Genomic DNA, 18970 nt, shown 5'->3' with positions numbered 1-18970 from the left:
ATTTCTTATGAAAATAAAACTGCATGATAAGTATATTTTCTCCCTTATTTTAATTTTAAAATAGTCTCATTTGCTTCTAAAAATTAATAAAAAAAACATTTTTTGCATGAAAGCAATCTCCAAATTACTTTTCCTTCTAGATTAATTTTTCATTTTTTTACTTTAATGAAACTCCTCCAAACACAAAACAGCTAAGGTTAAATAAAACGACCTTTAAAGCATATAATGAGATTCAACAGAAGAAACAAGACCAAACGCGCAATTTTAAAAATTCCTCGAGTTCATGAAAATATTTAATAAAAAAAAAAAGTTCTTAACGACGAAACTACTCACTAGTGCCGTTTTATTGATTCTTTGAAAGCTTTTATTCCTTTGCCTATCATCAAAAAGGTATTTATTGAAAAAAATAAAAGTTTTTATTTAAAAGTTGAATCAGAAGAAAACATTAATTCTTTTTATTTTAACTTTCTTAATTTTGATTCTTTCAGGTCTATGGTTTTGATAGATTTTATTCTTGAATGAAGTTTTAAATTCTTTATTTTATAGGTACATAAAAGCCTAAGACAGAACATTTTAAATTTTTTATTTGCTCACTCTCCGTTTGTGTTTATAACGAAAATTTTAAGCGAATTTCTGTATATGGGAACTGGCAGCTCTCTGTATGTAGGAACTGGCAGCTCTCTGTTTGTAGGAACTAGTTACTATTTTTATATAGAAACTAGTCACTTTTTGTATATAGGAACTGACAATTCTCTACATATAGGAACTGGAGACTATTTATATAGAAATTGGTGATTCTGTGCATATAGAAACTGGCGACTCTTTCTATATAGAAACTGGCAGCTCTCTGTATGTAGGATTTGCGACTCTCTGTATACAGGAACTGGCAACTCTTTCTATATAAGAATCGGCAGCTCTCTGTATATAGGAGTGGTTGAGACACCTCACATTGCGCAAGACAGAAGTTCGATTCCTAGTGACAGTCTACCCAGCTTCAGACCAATGGGTACTACTTTGTCTGGGAACTTTTGTTTGTTCACCAGGGGTTAAGCACTTGGCTCCACTTCCTCGGACGCTGAGTTAATTTCAGCGCTGGAGTAAGAGGAGAAGCATCCCCGAGGTTGAAATTGAGACAATCCTTAATGCGTACCAAACGCAAACAGTGAAATCTATTATACCTTTCGTTACTCTAGCTTGTTGTAGTTCATTCACGTCTCACTAGAGCTGCACAATGGGCTATTGGCGACAGTCTGGGAAACATCCCTGAGGTTGATCCGAAGACATGCCATCACAATTTTGATCCTCTGTAGAGGGAATCACCGCTTCGGTAGCCCAACGACCTGCACGCGAAGTCGAGCACTTTATGGTAGCAAAGTTTAACGAGGACCAATACCGCGCACCCTCGGTCCCTACGCAGACTGATCCAAGTGGTCACCCACCCGCACACTGACCGTAGCCAGTGATGCTTGACTTCGGTGATCTGCTGGGAACCGTGTCTTAGCGATCAGTCCACTGCGGGACTCGTTACTCTAGGTAATTAAATATATTTTAAAACTAAAAACAAATGTTTTCCCAGTAAAATGTCTCAAAAAAGACAAACTGTTCACTCAAAAGAAAGAAATATCAACAATCAATATTATGAAATATTTAATATTTAAAAAATGCACATAAGGATTGCGAAATAAATATGTTTGTCATACGATCGCCAAATAGCAACCTTGTTCAGGATTGTTCACATCATTCTCCCAAAAGCAGCGAAATTGTATCGTCGGATATCACGTGATGTAGGCGTGGCCAAGTGCCAACTCCTGGTGAACGAACTATACAGGTGGTCTGTGCGCAGTGCTGACAACATTTCATACAATCATTTTGTTGGATACAGAATTGTGAAACTTTAACCAACGAGCTGTTGCGATAATGCTTTACTTTTTATTAATATAGATGTAAAATTTTTTAGCTATAGTAACTTACAGAAGTGCATCGAATACTTAACGACTCAAAGACTTATGCGATTATACGATTTCAAACTCGTATAAGGGGTTCTATTACATTAATTCGCTGAAAATTATTTACGTTAGTAAAATCTTTGTCATATTTAAACTCTAAGTCTCATTTTTATCACAATGTTTTAAATTTTTTGCTACAAAAATTGCAACGTAGAAGTAAAGAAATCAAATAATGGTTAGTACCGCGGTTTACTCATTTCCCAAGAAAAGTATTTCCGTATGTAATTAAATGTGTTTTTCTCAAAATTCTAGAGGACATTCAATTTTAACTCTCCAAAAATTTTAACTTTAGCGGAAAAAATTTTTTCTCAAAATTTCTTCCTCTAAAGTAGAATAAAAAATCACTTGTCTAATAGTTTAATCTAAAGGACATAACCAAAAAATTTCAAGAAAATGAAAAAGGACAAATATCCAACCTTGTCTGATTCTTAAAGAACCGGCTACGAAAAACGCCTTTAAACTCCCTCCAGCAACCAAAAAGGTTTGCAGTCCCGCCTCCCTCAATAATGATTCATTAGATTTCGACATCGTTTTTGTTTCTTACTCCCTAAAATATCACTTTTCGACTTCCATTTACATACTTATGTAATTCTTTTTTGACAAATATTCTGAAACTTCATTAAGGGTGGTCATTACGAACTATATTTAAACTATTATACAATTTCTAATCTTATATATCGTGGAATAATTAGGCAGAGTATATACCATATATTATACTATTTTACCATTGTAATAATTTTAAAAATAATTACAAATTATTTTTCTTTTAATTATTAATGTAATGCATGCATTGCAATCAAATTATCTTAAAAATGAGCAACAGTGCACTAAAGATTTCAAATCTCTCACCCTTAATTAAAATATTTTTTATCACTTAATGAAATGTTTAGAAAGCCTACGCTTTGTAATTAAGGAGAAGATATTTTAATTACTTATTAATTTCAATTTCCTGTCTTATTTGCTGTCATTTGAAATATATTTATGTCATATTCATTGCAAGTTTGATTTTCTTAATTCTCTAGTTATAAGATTTAGCAACTTAAGTTTCAAAACTAGTAATAATTAATATTAAACTTTTTATTATTGCTTGCAGTTTCTGATGGTGTCTTGGGATATTCATCCACTTTTAGAAGCACCTGGGTAATTCTTTTTAAAAATATTTTTCCGCACATGCGCTGTATAAAGCAACTACTTCAATTACTCTTATATGGCACAGTTTTTTTTATTATTTTTTTAAATTTTAAAGCAATAATTTCATTATCAGTTTAAAATTGATTCAAACTCTTTGTTTAATTTTTTTTAAATATTTAAGCTATAGCAAAAGTGGCACTATACCTAGTATATATTTCGGACATTTACCAAAGGTCTAGTCATACTAGGTCTGGTTAAGTGCCATTGCCCGGTATACATTTGCCCAGTATATCTTACACTGATGTTTTTTTTAAGTTCAAGTGCCATTGCCCGGTATACATTTGCCCGGTATACCCTACACTGATGTTTTCTCAAGGTCAAGTGCCACTGCAAATTCGATTAAATNGTAATTATATCCACGAATAAATTAATATAAAATCGGATGTAATAAATATTTCGGACATTCATCAAAGCGACTAATTTGATTGTCAACATTCACCGGTGAAAGTCAACAACCACCGATTTCGGTCATTCACAGTAACATGCACATCATTTACATAATAACCTCATCAGAACGATTATTTCATACTTTGCCTAAATAGCATCCGGCATTTCAAAAAATAAAAATAATTGGTTTTGTTGGCGATGATCTCGTAAGGCGATAAAGAATCATGCATAGTTCAGGTAGGGAAGATATTAACCTCGAAGAAAAAGTTGATGAATACCCCAAGGAACCGTTTCTGATTGAATCATGAAGTTTATAATACGAGTGGGTTGTGGGTTTTTTTTTATTCTCTAAATATTTTACTAGAGCGATAATTTCTAAACTGCGTTTAGGTTGCATTAAATATTACAACATGACATTTCAAAATCAATACACAAATTAGACACAAATTTTCACCCGAAATTTTTATCGATAAGAAAATGAAATCTTAAGGAAACTTATGATTTCTACTTGGTTTATGGTTTTAACAATGGTTTGTATGGTTTTAAAAATTTATTAAAAATAATAACTTTAATTATGTAACCTTGTTTGCTATTTTGTATTTAAAAAAATGGATGTGATATTCGATACAAATTCGATTTAGTGATTCTTTGGTAACAAGATTCAGAATAGTAAGTTTCAAAACTAATGATAAAAATTATCAGTAAACTCTTTATTATTGCGTGTTTCATAATAAATCAAGATAATTTATAATACGCGTGGGTTGTAATTTTATAAGATTTATCTCATTCGCTAAATATTACACTAACGCGATATTTTCTAAAATGCATCAACTGTGGGTGCATAAAATGAAACATAGCATTTTAAAATCAATATAAAAATTGGATACAGATTTTAAATTTTTTATCCTGAAATAAAAATTTATTATTAAGCATATGAAATCTTTAGAAAACCTACAATTTGTACTTATCTACAGGGAAGTGGTTTTAATAACTTATAAATAAATTTATGAAATTTATAAATAAATTTTAGTTATGAAATCTTATTTCCTATGATTCAAAATAAATTTATTTGATATTCAATATAAATTTAATTTAGTACTTCTCTGGTTACAAGATATGGAATAGTGTGTTTTGTAACAGTTATTGAGTGAAGTTTTATATCAAAAATGCGATAATTTATAATACGAGTAGACTGCGATTATTTATTATTTTCACTAATTACTTCACTAGTGCGAAATCTAAAATAAGTCAATTGTGGTTGTGCAAAACAACATAACATTGATTTAAAATAAATTTATGCGATATTCAATGCAAATTTGATTTAATAATTCTCTGGTTACAAGATACAGAATAGTGTGTTTTGTAACAGTTATTGAGTGAAGTTTTATAATGGAACGCGATAATTTATATAATTTATATCCAAGTAGACTGTGATTATTTACGATTTCTTTTGTTCACTAATTACTTTACTAGTGCGATATCTAAAATAAGTCAACAGTGGTTGAGTAAAACAAAACATAGCATTGATTTAAAATAAATTTATGTGATATTCAATGCAATTTTGATTTAATAATTATCTGGTTACAAGATACAGAATAGTTTTTTGTAACAGATATTGAGTGAAATTTTATAATGAAACACGATAATTTATAATACGAGTAGACTGCGATTATTTATGATTTCTTTTGTTCTCTAATTACTTCACTAGTGCGATATCTAAAATAAGTCAACAGTGGTTGTGTAGAACAAAACAACATAACATTGATTTAAAATAAATTTATATGATATTCCATGCAAATTTGATTTAATAATTCTCTGGTTACAAGATACAGAATAGTGTGTTTTGTAACAGTTTTTGAGTGAAGTTTTATAATGAAACGCGACAATTTATAATACCAGCAGACTGCGATTATTTATGATTTCTTTTGTTCATTAATCACTTCACTAGTGCGATTTCTAAAATACGTTAACCCTTTGACACAGATAGAACTCTAGTGTTCCTTTTATATATCTTTTTTCTGAACCTCTAATTATACTCAAAAATATATTTCGGCATTATTTTAATTATAAAATCTAATAATTACTAAAAAAAATCTATTAGATTATCGGAATTGTATTTGTACTAAAATATATAATACAAAAAAGTAGTTCATATTCAAAATTTTATCAATAATTGATTTTGTAAATTAGAGAAATTTCAATGATAAATAACTTTCTTGTAGATCTAAATAACTGCTATTAAGTGCAAATTTGAAAAATTATTATTCGGATGTGTTCAGAACATTTTACTTTTGACGCAAAAAAAGACACCGTTGTTTCATGCTGTGTTTTATAAGCATAAATAATTCAAATGATAAATATAATGCTTTTTACTTATTTTGGCCTAAATTACTTTAAATTAATGAAAAAAAGTATGAAAAATATGTTTAATAGAAATTCTGCGTCAAAGGGTTAACATTAGTTGCGTAAAATAAAACCATAACATCAATATAGCGTCAATTTAAAAGAAATTTATGTGATATTCAATGCAAATTTGATTTATTAATTATCTGGTTACACCATATTTCGTAACTAATAAAAATTATTGGTAAACTCTTTATTATTGCGTGAAGTTTAATTCGGAATCGACTGGATTGCGAAATTTTGCAATTTTTTTTATTTTATTTACTAAATATTTCACAATTACAATGCGTTTTAGTTTACGCAACCACTGCAAGCGTAACATTTCAAAATCAATACTAAAACTAGTTACAAGTTTTCAATCTTTTATCCTGAAATAAAAACTCTTTTCTTTTGGTACGTCGCACGTATAACATTGAAATCTTGAGTAGGTTTCTGCTTTTTTTTTAACCTATGGGGGCGCTACCTTCGAGTTACAGTTTTCCTTATTCCCACGAATTATTGATCCCGTCTAGAAATACGATCATCGCTTAAATCCTGTGTCTCTCCTGTTAATACTTTCAGGAAAATTACTTCATTAGAATATTCTCACATCGATCCAACTTTCCTGTTCTATTTCTCAAAGATTTATTCCCGTTTTGTGAGAATTTCTCTACAAATGCCAGCGCACATTGAAAACTAAAATTCTTTTCCGTTATTCAGCGCACTATTTGTCGCTTAATTTCACCTTTTATCTGAGTAAAGAATCGGGAAAATTGGTATTCATCCGCCTGAAACAGCTGCATGATTCGAAATCACCTTCAAAGGGGTAGCCAAGTCTTGAAATCAGGTATATTTATAAATAATTCATAAAGATTTCACGGCATTGTGACTATTTGCACACAACAAAATTTTATTTATTCTTAAAATTGAAATTGTACTAAAATAGAATAATAGTAAATATACGGAGGTTTCTTTGGTGGTAATTAAGTTAATTTCATCCGCCAACCAATTTTTTAAGAGAAAACTTTATAAATATATAATGTTAATTTAATATTTTAAAATAAAGAAGAAAACACAACAGTGTTAATTTGTTTTAGTTTAATAAATTTTTCAAATTAATTAGCACTCAACTTTTGATGCGTAGATACTTTGACATTTCAAAACAAACGAATAAACATGTTAATGCATCATGTATAATAGAATACGTTTAATAAATTAGTTTAAAAAAAGTTTATACTGTAATAAAATATCTAAATTCAATAAGGTTCTTGAAATAATCTTCTTTTAAATGTTAAATTAAGTCACATACGCATAAAATGACAGCAAGCAATTTTTTTTCCTTTTAAGTTTTTTGCAATAATTTTTACATATTCTTTTAACAGCGTGAAATATGATAATGCATAACAGAAACTATTTTTCGCCCTTTTAATGAAACATTTTATTAGTTTTCCCATGACTAACCTCACGACAAAGGGATTTTAAACCATGATCCGCCTACCAGTGAGAATATTTTTACGTCAGCACTGCGGTCGGTGCGAGCTGGGTGTGGAATTCAAAACGACAAGTTATCTCTGGGATTCAAAACTGATCACCTTGGGAGGCAAGTGCTCAATCTCCTGAGCCACCAAGACTTAATCTTGTATTTGCTTTACGTGTTTGTGTAACTACTTTGACACTTGGAATTGATATGTCAGCAACATCAGTAACATTAAATTTAGTCTTTTTTCAAAGAATAAGAATTATTTTCTTTTATTTATTTCGTATTTACTTGTATTTTTTATTTTATTTCATTTTATTTATTTATTTATTTTTTGCTACCTGCACTTATTTACGTGATTTGGGTTTGCTGTTTGGTTATAAAAACAGCAAAATTAATTTTGTATTTTAATTAATATAAATTTTATTTATATTGAAATAGGTTTCAGTGATCAAAATACTTTTTATTGTAAGAGAGTGTGTGAAGAATCAAAAACAAATCGGTCCAAAAATTGTTTAATTGCTGCAATTTTGCATTTGAGAAAACTAAGCCAATAATCCAAATTACTAACTTTATCGATCAGTGATAAAAGCAAATATTTTAAGAGTCCTTAACGTATATCAGGTTCAGAAGCACAGCTCTAGTTTGTCAGAAAGTGGTCAAAATTTTAAAACCAATATTCCACCCACACAGAAAAAAGTTTTGTTGTCACAATTTAATGAAAACGTTATCTTAAAATTGTCAATATTTTAGCAATCAAATCTGTTAAAACTCATTTTCTCAATATTCTTTTTTTCCCTTCATTTTAAATTCTACACAAATACTTTTGATTTTGTTTTTAGATTGTCTTTATTATTATTTACTTTTTCTGTGTATGAAAAATTTTCTAAATATTTTGGCCATTTTTTTCTCAGTCTTCTAGCTTGTTTTCTCAAAATTGAAATAATATATTATATCACTCTATATAATATATCTTAAAGAGATAAATGTACATTTAAAATATCCGAAATAAGTTTCATCTTAAAAACTATTGTAAATTGTTCTGGAATGTCTTTCAAGTAGTTATAGAATTTGGTGTAATTTAAAAAAAAAATTATAAAATTCAACTATATTCACATCTATCCATATTTTTTTTAAAAATAAAACCTATAATACACATTAAGGTAACAAAGCATTTAAGAGTTATGCTTTGTGATCTATGTAAAGAAGAAACATGTTTTCAACATTATGTTAAATATGTATGAGAAAAACTTATGATTGTAGAGTTTTTGTTTTTAACACCAAAAGATAGCAGCTCTAAGAAATTAACAATCTGAAATAAAATGTTTGAATTATAATTTTTCATATTAGAGTTTGAATTGTAATATTTTATACTATTATTTTGTTATATTATATTATATTTTATATAATATATATACATTTTAGATAGAAATTACGCCAAAAAATTAGTCAAAACATGTAAATTATATTGGAATTACAGTGAAAAAATTTTAACGTATAGTTGTCACCATTTTTGGTGTTGAAGTTGACTAACATTTTCCAAGATGCATGTACTCACATTTTTTATTTACTTTTTCAATGATATAGTTTCATTTATTTATTCATTTTTAGTTTGTTTATATACAGACAACATATATTTTTATGCAGTTTATGGCTTCCTTTTTGAAACATTTCGTTTAAAACCCAAGCACATTTTTAGTAATATTATATATTCGAATTAATTCTTTCAAGTGTTATTTTGTCCATTTTATCTACTTTTTTTGCACGATAAATACAGTTCTGTATTTAAAAATTTATTCAGTTTACATCAAGATCAAAAGTGGTGGCAACTATTCACCAGAATGTTTTACTGTGTACCTCTTTTTTATTTTAACCCTTTACAGAAAAATAATTTAACTGAATTACAAATTGAAATTAATAGTTCGAAAAATTTAAGAGCGTTGAAGTTCTAGCGCTCTACTTTTATATTTTTCAAAATTTAAAATGGTTGATTAAAATACATGAGATAAAAATCAGTACTGATTGCTTACATACTTTTCCAAAACTAATTCAAACACTTTTTACGACACCGAAGAGAGTAAAATTGAAGCGATTACCTTATTCTAAGAAAAACATACCTGAATACATTTAAATGATCTGATTAAAATTTTATTTTATAAGGAACCACAAGACAAAACTTCACATAGTTTAGAAATAAAATCAGACATTTAGTGATACAATTTTTGATTTAACATTTTAATTAATGAGTACTTAAAATAATCAAAAAAATTAGATTATTTAATTTCAATTAATTTTATTAACTGTAATATTTTATCTTTTTCATGAAAATTTAAATTTGATTGTGCTTTTGCTAAGATATATATTTGTATATAGTTCATGAAATTCCCATTAAAACCGATTGTTAAGATACAGAGAAATTTCCTTCCCCAATTTAACGTCACATTTAAATTTAAATCGCTGCTTTTTAGAAATGTCGATATCTTTATCATTTAATTTTTATCTTACAAAAATGCGAATATAACTATTTTTTAAAGAATTTAAATAAAGATTTACCATCAAAATGAAAATCAATTTCTGCTGCTAATGTGGATTTACCTTTTGAATAAAGAAACTCGCAAAAAAATTTTTTAACTCACCTTCATTTTAAATAGGTTGCGATCGGTTTTTAAGTTTGTGGTAATTTCAAATAAACTAGATTCAATAATTAATAGGAATCAATTCATAATGTAAATGTCTACTTAGTGCAGTCTGTAGGGCAGTATAAAAATGTGACTGTTTTGATTTCCTGAATTCACCAATCATTGGTTTCCACTGACAACACTAACAGTTTTGTTGGGGTAAAAGGGTAGATTTTTATATTGCATGTTTTCATCAATTTGTATTAACATTGCACTGTTTGTTTTAAACAAAAACCGCTCGTTCATTATGATAGCTTGACAGGTAAGTCTGTCGTTTTCTTTACACTAAGCGTGAAATCATTTTTATGTATTTAATTATATTATTCAACTAAACTTGCTTCGTAGTTAAGTTAGTTTGTAGTAGATACATAAGTAATAATTTTAATTTCATTTAATCGTTGTTTGAGATATATATATATATATATATATATATATATAAATTCCTTATAATTTGAAGCACAAGGTATTATTGACATCAGAGCATTCTATTCTGAACCAGCAGGAGATGTGAAAGACTAATTCTCCCATAGGATTGCCATTGAGCATTGTTGTTTATAATGTTCAGAATAGTTTGATGGATTTGTCTAGTTTTTAACTCTGATAGGTGCTAGTTTATGGTCAAAATGATTAGAATTGGGATTCTAACTTATCTGGACAGTTACAAACTAGTATCGGGAAAACTATCTGCAACCATGAATTTTTTTTTTTTTTTTTTTNTTTTTTTTTTTTTTTTTTGATTTCCCTTATAAAACGTGCTTTTATTAATCTTATTTTGTACAGTATCTGGAAAAGCAACAAACGATAAAAATAAATGAAAGTGTTGTTAAGTGCCAATTCAATTTGATAGCTTGTAGCAGGGCTTTGAACTAGGATTTTGTTAAAAATAGAGAAAAGTATGAATTAAGTGCCGATTCTAAAGAACAGTTCATAGCAAGACTAAAGAAATTAATAAAAAATTTTTGCCCTTCTAAATCTATCTGTTTTCATAAACTTGATAATTTAAAAATAATGGAACGGGAAATTTTTTGAAGAAAAAAAAATTAAATGGCAAAAGTGCCAGTTAAATCAAAGCAAAATTTATAGCAAGACCAAAAATTACCACCGAGTAACTGAAAAATTAAATAATGTAACGTCACCACAAAGACAACAAAAAATTAAAAATTAAGGTAAAAAACTAAAATATAATTTTTTTAGAATAATGTGTATCAGAGAAGATAAAATTAAATAACAATTTTATTTATAATTTCTCTGTTAAATTAAGTTTTTATAAACTCAATGCTGTGAGCAGTGGTGACTCAAGGGATAGAACCTCTCAATGAGGTGACCCTGGTTGGAATCACAGGGATGGCTGCTCGATACAAATTTGTTACCTGACTCGCACTAACAACAGTGATGTAAAATATCCTCAGCAGTATCATGGGTTAGAGTCCTCATCAGGCTAACCGTGGGAGGTTTTCGTGCAATGTAAAGCAAATGCTGGTAAGTTTCATTAAAAAATCCTCTGTGGTGGCTAGTTTGTCCCAATGCTTGATCCAGGAGCTCTTTTATCTTCTGGGATGCGTTCAAAGCTATGGAGTTGAACGTTGATAATCGTAAATACAGAATTGAGTCTGCTGTTCAAAACCGGTTATAAAATAAAAATTCAATAATGTGTCGGAAACGACAGCAATATTGTAAGATAACGAGACATTCGGAATGCCAGTTAGGTGTAAAAACTCATAGTTAGAGTCATGTAATAATTATGACTTTAATTAAGTGACAATTAATTGACATAATCGGTTGCGATACAAAAAAAAGATGTCTTTTTTACTCTTCAAATAAAGTGCTAAAATGAATATTTTTACTTAAAAAATATAAAACTAATTTTTTAATACCAATTAAACACTTCTTACACTATTTAAATATTGTGATAAGCATGTCAGAAACTCAATTACGAATTTTACAAAATCAATCGATTTATTTAACTTCATGCAAAAGTTTATTACATAAATTTAATGCATTAAATTAATAGAATTTAAATCTAATCATAATAATATTTAATTCAAACACACAAATTAAATAAATACAAAGAATCGCGATAGCTTTAAAATGCCTTTGAAATTTCAAAATTTATTTCATAAAAATAATAATTAATAAATAAAATTGTCCTTCATTAGAATTTAAATATAAAAAATTCAAATGATATAAATTAAATAGGCGTCACATTTCCATATTACCTATTAGCTGTGACATATTGATTTGGTATTGAGATTACAAAATAAATATTAAAATATTGACGGTAGTAATTAGACGCTATTTGCCTTTTTCCCTTCTAAAAGTCACGCTTCACCGCCGAGCTGTTTGTTCTTTTTATTAGTGACCTTAATGAACATCATCTGCCTGAATAAATCGATTGAAAAGAAATTGAAGAGACCGGCCATCCATCAGGCAGGCTTTAATCTCACTTCGCCCACTTGATATGCTGCTGGCGCTCTTGAGGATAATTCACTTATCGAATAACGACAAAACACTTGCTGGTCTTATTTTTATTATTTCACGATGTAAATATTTAAAAGTTGTAATTTTTTTTTGTTGCGTAAGTAATTACATTTTTATGATATGATTTATAATTTTTACTCGATATCTGTCGCAGAAGCTATAATTCGTAAACAATTAAATATACAGGGAATGACAGTCTTTAATCGACGTTTTTAGAACTTTGTCAAAAATAAAGTAAAAAAGAGGGATTTAAGCAAGGAAAGCAAAAGGTGCTATCGAAATCTGTCTAATAACTTATTGAGGAAGAAAGAATTAACGGTGTTTTTCGAAGTTCTGTCGCCAAGGAAAATAGAAAAGCCATAATTTAAGTGCTTTACACTTGAAGCAATGCGATGATTTTAAACTATATATATGTAATCTTGCCATGATGAAATAATTATCTATGCTTTAGAACAGACAATTAACTTAAATATTTTAAAATTTATTAAACTTCTTTAAAAATCGCAAATTTGGCAACATTTTTCCATCTAGATGAAGTAAGTTTTTAAAGTAAGTATTCAAATATTAAAAAATTAAGCCACAAACGCAGGGCTCGAAAAAACTCAGAAATTTTACACGTCCCCGAGGACGGCTTGTCCAACAACGTACCCGTCCTCCTTGGAAACTAACTCGTAGCTTCTAAATTAATAAAAATATAATTTTCTCTTCTTCATTACAAACATTTAAATAAATTGCACTGTGAATTAGTAGTTACTAGGATTACATTATACAGTAATAAACGAAATACTAGGTTACTAATAGTAACCTAGTATTTCTGTTATGAAATAATTTCTTTCTTTTATGAAATAATTTATTTCTTTTATGAAATAATTTATTTCTTTTATGAAATAATTTAAATGACAAAGGTCAAGTTATCTGTAATGTCAATTTACCCGAGGGTACTGCGTTTTTTAAAGGAATCAAATTTGACGTTTGCCAGTTCCACAATCAAGCCAATGATTTACAGAGGTTTCTGCACAGAAATCTTAAAGGGGTTTTCCATTTAGGTAGCCGTTCATAATTGCGTTTAACCCTTCTTGTTTAAGACCAGTACGTAATGTTTTTTTTTTGTAAGTTCATTGCTGAAAAGCAGCTTTCAACCACTGCAGTACTCTCAGACAGAGAAAACATCAAACATCAATTCCACCATGAGCAGTATGTTGCTGTATTGTGGGTCATTTTGCTGCATTAGGTTAATAAATAGCTTAGACGCGGAGGAATGAAGTTTTCTGATGTTTAACGATGTTATGTATCTTAGATTTTAATGACACCTATTCTTGAGAAAAATTTTCTTTATCTACTCCTTCAAAAAAGATTGTAAGATAACAAAAATTGAAAATGTATCACGAACATTAACGGAAAAATGGCCGTCCACGCGGGCGTCGGATTCGAGAAATTCGTTGTCCGCTGGGAATGACGTTTTTGACCACCGAAGACGGGCGGACGAGCGGTTTTTCGAGACCTGCTCAAACGCGTTAAATTTTCACAAAACTGTGGCTTTTCTCCATATTGACGTTTAGTGCCAATTTCAAAATAAGCGTAGACAGCGCTGGCTTTAGATAGGCTAAATTTGATCTAACAGTCATTAGTAACAGTTACAAACCCCACAGCATTTATTAAAATAGCATTTATTATTATTATTCGCAAAAAAGCATCATTTCAAATTGACGAAGGAGCCTTTGAAACACAGCCTTAAAAACACAAGAGTCCTTTTTTATGGCCTGATGAAACTACACAAACCTGTTACATCAACATGAGCATCACCAACTGTAGACATCAACATGAATAACCAATCACAGAGAGCAGGTGGCAGCACTTTGTAGTGGAGCTTACATAAAGGGTGTCCCAGGAAATTGCAAAATATTGCAATCGTTGACGTAATGCAAAAACGATGCGATTTGTCTGATATGCAAAAGGACAAGATCATGGATTTTCGGGTCAAAGGTGGAAGCATTTGAAAAAAGCTACTGTTCGCGTGTTTACGAGGTAAAAGTATACATTGCATGGCAAAATGTATCAAATGTGGTGAAACACGGGCCATAGATGACAGAGGTAAACGATATCTGTGGAGCTACGTTCGTAACGTGCAACCGTTAAGCAATTAATTGTTCAAATGAAATAAGGAATTAACAAGAGTGTTTCCTCAACGACAGTTCAGGAACGTAGCTGCGTATGGGCCTCAGAAGTAAACGTTAATGCACTTATGCTAATTGCTGTTCTTCGGCAACGAGTACTTGAATTTGCACGCCAATACTGCAACTTGATGTCCAATGAGTGGAGACAGGTGGCTTTATCCGATGGATCACGTCTTATGCTACATCGGACTGACGGCCGTTGGTGTATACGGCATAAAATGTCTGAAAACAAATACTTAGCAACAATTGCCGGATAGGTCCGAGCTGAAGGAAGGAGCATTATGGTCTGGGGAATATTTTCGTGACATTCGTTGGGTACATTCGTCACTGTGGAAGGCACGATAAATCAACAGTGCGCACCTGTCCTTGCGGACCATGTTCAACCTTGAGAAATGTTTTTCTTAAGGATGATGGTATCTACAAGCAGGATAACTGCGAAGCGTCATACAGCTATGTGTGATTCGAAGAGGACCAGCATGAGTTTAACGTACTCCCCTTGCCACCAAACTCACTGGACTTAAACCTAATCAACAATTTGTGGGACTATTTCCATCGGGTTGTTCGTACCATGGATCTTCAATAGCGTAAACTATCGCAGCGAATAACTTTATCTTAAGATGCAGCGTAGAATTGCGATATAATAATAATTTATAATTATAATAAAAACAATTCTCTTGGTTTTAAATTCTTAATTTCAAAATCAACCAAAATCACAAACGTAATAATAGCAATGCAGGTTTACCTTTAAATTAGGGATACTAAAATATCTATAATAAAACAATACCTTTATGACTTTTCTTAATCTTTTTTTTTGACAACCAAAACAATATAAAAATCAATGTGGGAAAACTAGGTCTTACCATGTGGTTTTCTGGCCAATACAAATTCACAGATAAGAATGGAAAGCAGTGTAATACCATTATGTTTTAATGTCATACAGAGAAATAGACCGTGTAAAAAATATATTGTTACAAATTTATTCAATAAAATATTTGTTGAATGCAAGTAAATTGATTGTTAAACTGAACTTACCATATTTTTTCTGCACTTTACCAAAAATTACTGGAGTAGATATCAGCATCATAAAGAAACAGAAAATTGCGCAAGTACAACCTAATTCCTTAATTAAATTTAGATATTGGCATTTATCGCATGAAAAAAAAATTTAAGCATTTTTTAACTAGAATAATGTAGCTTTTAATATGAATTTGTTTAACAAATTCACAGAATTCATTAGAAGCTATACAATTTAATTTGTAAAATTCGAAGCTATACTACGAAAATCAATTTTCCCTCTCTTACTGACAACTGAATAGAGTTTGATTAAAATAAAAAAAATTATATTTTCTTATCATTGCTAAGTCTTGGACTTGAGTAAAAAATTTTTCCTTTTCCTTGGAATGCTAAGCTGTAAGTTACGTTGTTTTTGCACCGCAGGCTAATTATTTTAAAAGTTTTCTTTTTGCGGCTTTCCATTGTTCTCCAAAAGGATAGTCTTATAATCAGTCAATTTAAGAAAAAATTTTATCATTAGTTTTCCTGTTTAGACACGATACGTTTAACCATGAAGGTATTAAAAACACTTATTAAGAATAAGCTTATTTAAAAATAAACTTAATATGTTTATTTTTTTTAAGAAAATCATTATTAAATTGGATCAGGTTTGGGTTAGATTGACTGGTAATGACTCAAACAAAAGGCATAAGGCAAAGATACAAAAAATAAAAAAGTCAAGCATCTCGGAGTTGTATGGGTTGTTCAGAAAGTAATTTCGATTTTTACCAATAAAAGACTTAATTGTATTTTTACACAGCCAACTTCACATTTAAACCACATAATTATTATATATTTTGACTGCTGATATAGCAAAGCTTGCTTGTGAAAAAGTAGTTTTTGGTTGGTACTCTTTCAAATATGGAAAATAAATTTTAAGCATACTTTACGTTTTTATTCACGAAAAGGTAAAAATGTTGTTCAAGCAAAAAAGAGTAATTCGATGTGCATGGAGAAGATGTATTCACGCTACGCCAGTGTCAAAACTGGTTTGCAAAATTTTAATATAACAGTTAAGATGCACCGCGTCAGTCGAAGCTGAAGAGACACAACATGGGCATTAATTGTTGCTAACTGGCGAATAATAACTAGTGAAGCTATTGAGTGATTAAATTTATCGAATTCAACAACAGTACATGACCATTTGAAACTCCTAAAGTTTACTCTACTAAGGTTTACAAAGCTTGACATGTGAGTTCCTCACGTTCTTACGGAAAGAAATATATACCGCCGCTTTAACATCTGTGATTTGCTTCTTAAATGTCTGGAAAATTATTCATTTTTTACGAGGGATGAGAAATGGATTTTCTACAATCTCTCTACAAAACATTTTAGACGGTAAAATCTTTACTTTAAATGAGAAGGTCAAAAATTATCTGGATCAGTTTTTTTGCCAGCACAGAACAAACATTTTATGCGCTTGGAATCATGCTACAACTTAAAAGGTGGAGAAGGATATTAGTCAAGGATGGACTATATAATACAATTAAATATTTTTTTAATTTAAGAAAATGGTCCGTCAATTTCATTTTAAAAAAAAACGTAATTATTTTTCGAACTGTTCAATTGGATTCAATGGAAAAATTCCATTCGAGGTGTTTTTTATTCGACTGAATTTCATATACTGTTTTTTTTTTAACTTATTTCAAATTTTTAAATGCTACTAGTTCCATTTCATTCAAGCAAAATCATCGCAGTAAAATACTGTCACGCGGAGTTATAAGTTACCTTTTTTCAGCATAGAGAACAGAGTATATATTGAACATATCAGTACCTTAAAAGTTGTTCACGATTTGAAACCAAATTAAATACGACACATTGATAGAAGCAAAATATTTACTCACCAATAATGTCGCATACTTCATTTCTTGTAATGTTCCTTTAAAAAAAGATTCCTGTCCAGTTGTGATGCTTAACGAAGCACATTGAACATACCAAAACCAGAGCTTCAGGGAGTAAAATATCATTGAATTTATTTTCCAAACACGAAATGTAAACGTTTTGTTTCAATTCTAATATTGTGTTCAGTCATGTATGTTACCATTACTTAACCACAATAGAGATATCTAAGCTGACGTTAATGAGCGTACATGCCGACTGAAAATTTATTCACGATCTATTTGTTACTGGTCATGCCAATTGAAATACGCTTCATTTCAAAGTAAAATAGTACAAGCAACTGGTTACCATTAATAAGCAAAGCATAACGACATTTGATTGAATGATAAAAGTCAAGTGGTATACTTCAGCTTCTAGCTTGGTCATCTCAATTTTTTGCTTTATTCCTCTAAGATCTTCCTGAAAATGCACAATAGCACTTTTTCCTTAAAATTAAGTATCTTATATTACTTTACTTCATCAATCATTTAATTCATTCCTTTTTACAGATTCAAGGCTGGTATCCCTGAAATAATTTGGCAGACAGATGGAAGAACACCAAATAGAAGAAGCATCAATGGTTACGAAAACAGCATAACAACTAACTTAAGAAGTCAAAATTTACCATACAATGGAACATAGTAAAAGTTAATTTACAGGTAAACTAACACTTAAACTTCCATCATGGTTGAAATGAAAGGATTGGAAGATAACAGGGCTGTACCCAGGCCCTTGGACACAGATGGTTATGTACCACCACCAGATTCAAACGATCCTCGTGCCAGAAGTGGACCAGGTTCTAAGAAAGACATCATCGACAATGTGTGTTCTTCATTCAATCAAGACCTTCTAATTGCCAAAACATTTTATTTCTTTTTCTTTTCTGCTTTTGGCTCTCTTTTTCCTCTTTTGGCTGTTTATTTCAAACAGATGGGCATGAATCCAACGCAAAGTGGTTTCTTAATTGGCGTTCGACCTTTTGTGGAGTTCCTGGCTGCCCCATTCTGGGGCAGTATGGCAGATAGATTTCGGAAAGGTAAATTATTCTTAGATATCATTAAACATTTTTCAGAGGATTATAAAGTAAGCAAGAACTTAAAAATAATCTGAAAACTAAAATTATTTGGTTTAGTAAATATCTAGTGAATAATTATGCTGCTTGTTTACATCCCCCCAAAAAATCAATTCTTCAAATAAATATTCGTTCTAGGCTTAATTTTTTTTTCATATCTGTATCCATTTTTATAATTAGATGTTGAATAATTT

The 18970-nt window shown here is 29.9% G+C and overlaps 2 protein-coding genes across 5 annotated transcripts in view; one reads left to right on the top strand and one right to left on the bottom strand.

Moving 5' to 3' along the window:
* LOC107437484 (uncharacterized) overlaps window positions 1-18970 on the bottom strand; it is a 98234-nt gene that overhangs the window by 57037 nt on the left and 22227 nt on the right. Inside the window, exon 1 of one of the 4 annotated variants that reach the window (XM_043046924.2) lies at window positions 17671-17775. The exons of the other annotated variants lie outside the window; for them this stretch is intronic. The gene's annotated coding sequence lies outside the window, so the exon portion shown is untranslated. Of the gene's footprint in view, window positions 1-17670; window positions 17776-18970 lie in introns of those variants that run through there. 4 annotated transcript variants of the gene reach the window in all.
* The window catches only part of LOC107437485 (major facilitator superfamily domain-containing protein 6 jef), a 43820-nt gene continuing 31288 nt past the window's right edge, over window positions 6439-18970 (top strand). Inside the window, exons 1-2 of the mRNA XM_016049504.3 lie at window positions 6439-6813; window positions 18214-18740. Of these exons, the coding sequence (XP_015904990.1) occupies window positions 18389-18740 (352 nt within the window). The 5' untranslated portion in view covers window positions 6439-6813; window positions 18214-18388. The remainder of the gene's footprint in view (window positions 6814-18213; window positions 18741-18970) is intronic.

The sequence above is a fragment of the Parasteatoda tepidariorum genome, chromosome 9 (assembly GCF_043381705.1).
Source record: "Parasteatoda tepidariorum isolate YZ-2023 chromosome 9, CAS_Ptep_4.0, whole genome shotgun sequence".
In the NCBI taxonomy this organism is placed as follows: domain Eukaryota; kingdom Metazoa; phylum Arthropoda; class Arachnida; order Araneae; family Theridiidae; genus Parasteatoda; species Parasteatoda tepidariorum.
The sequence above is the reverse complement of the archived record's forward strand: the minus strand, read 5'-3'. Positions and strand labels throughout refer to the sequence as shown.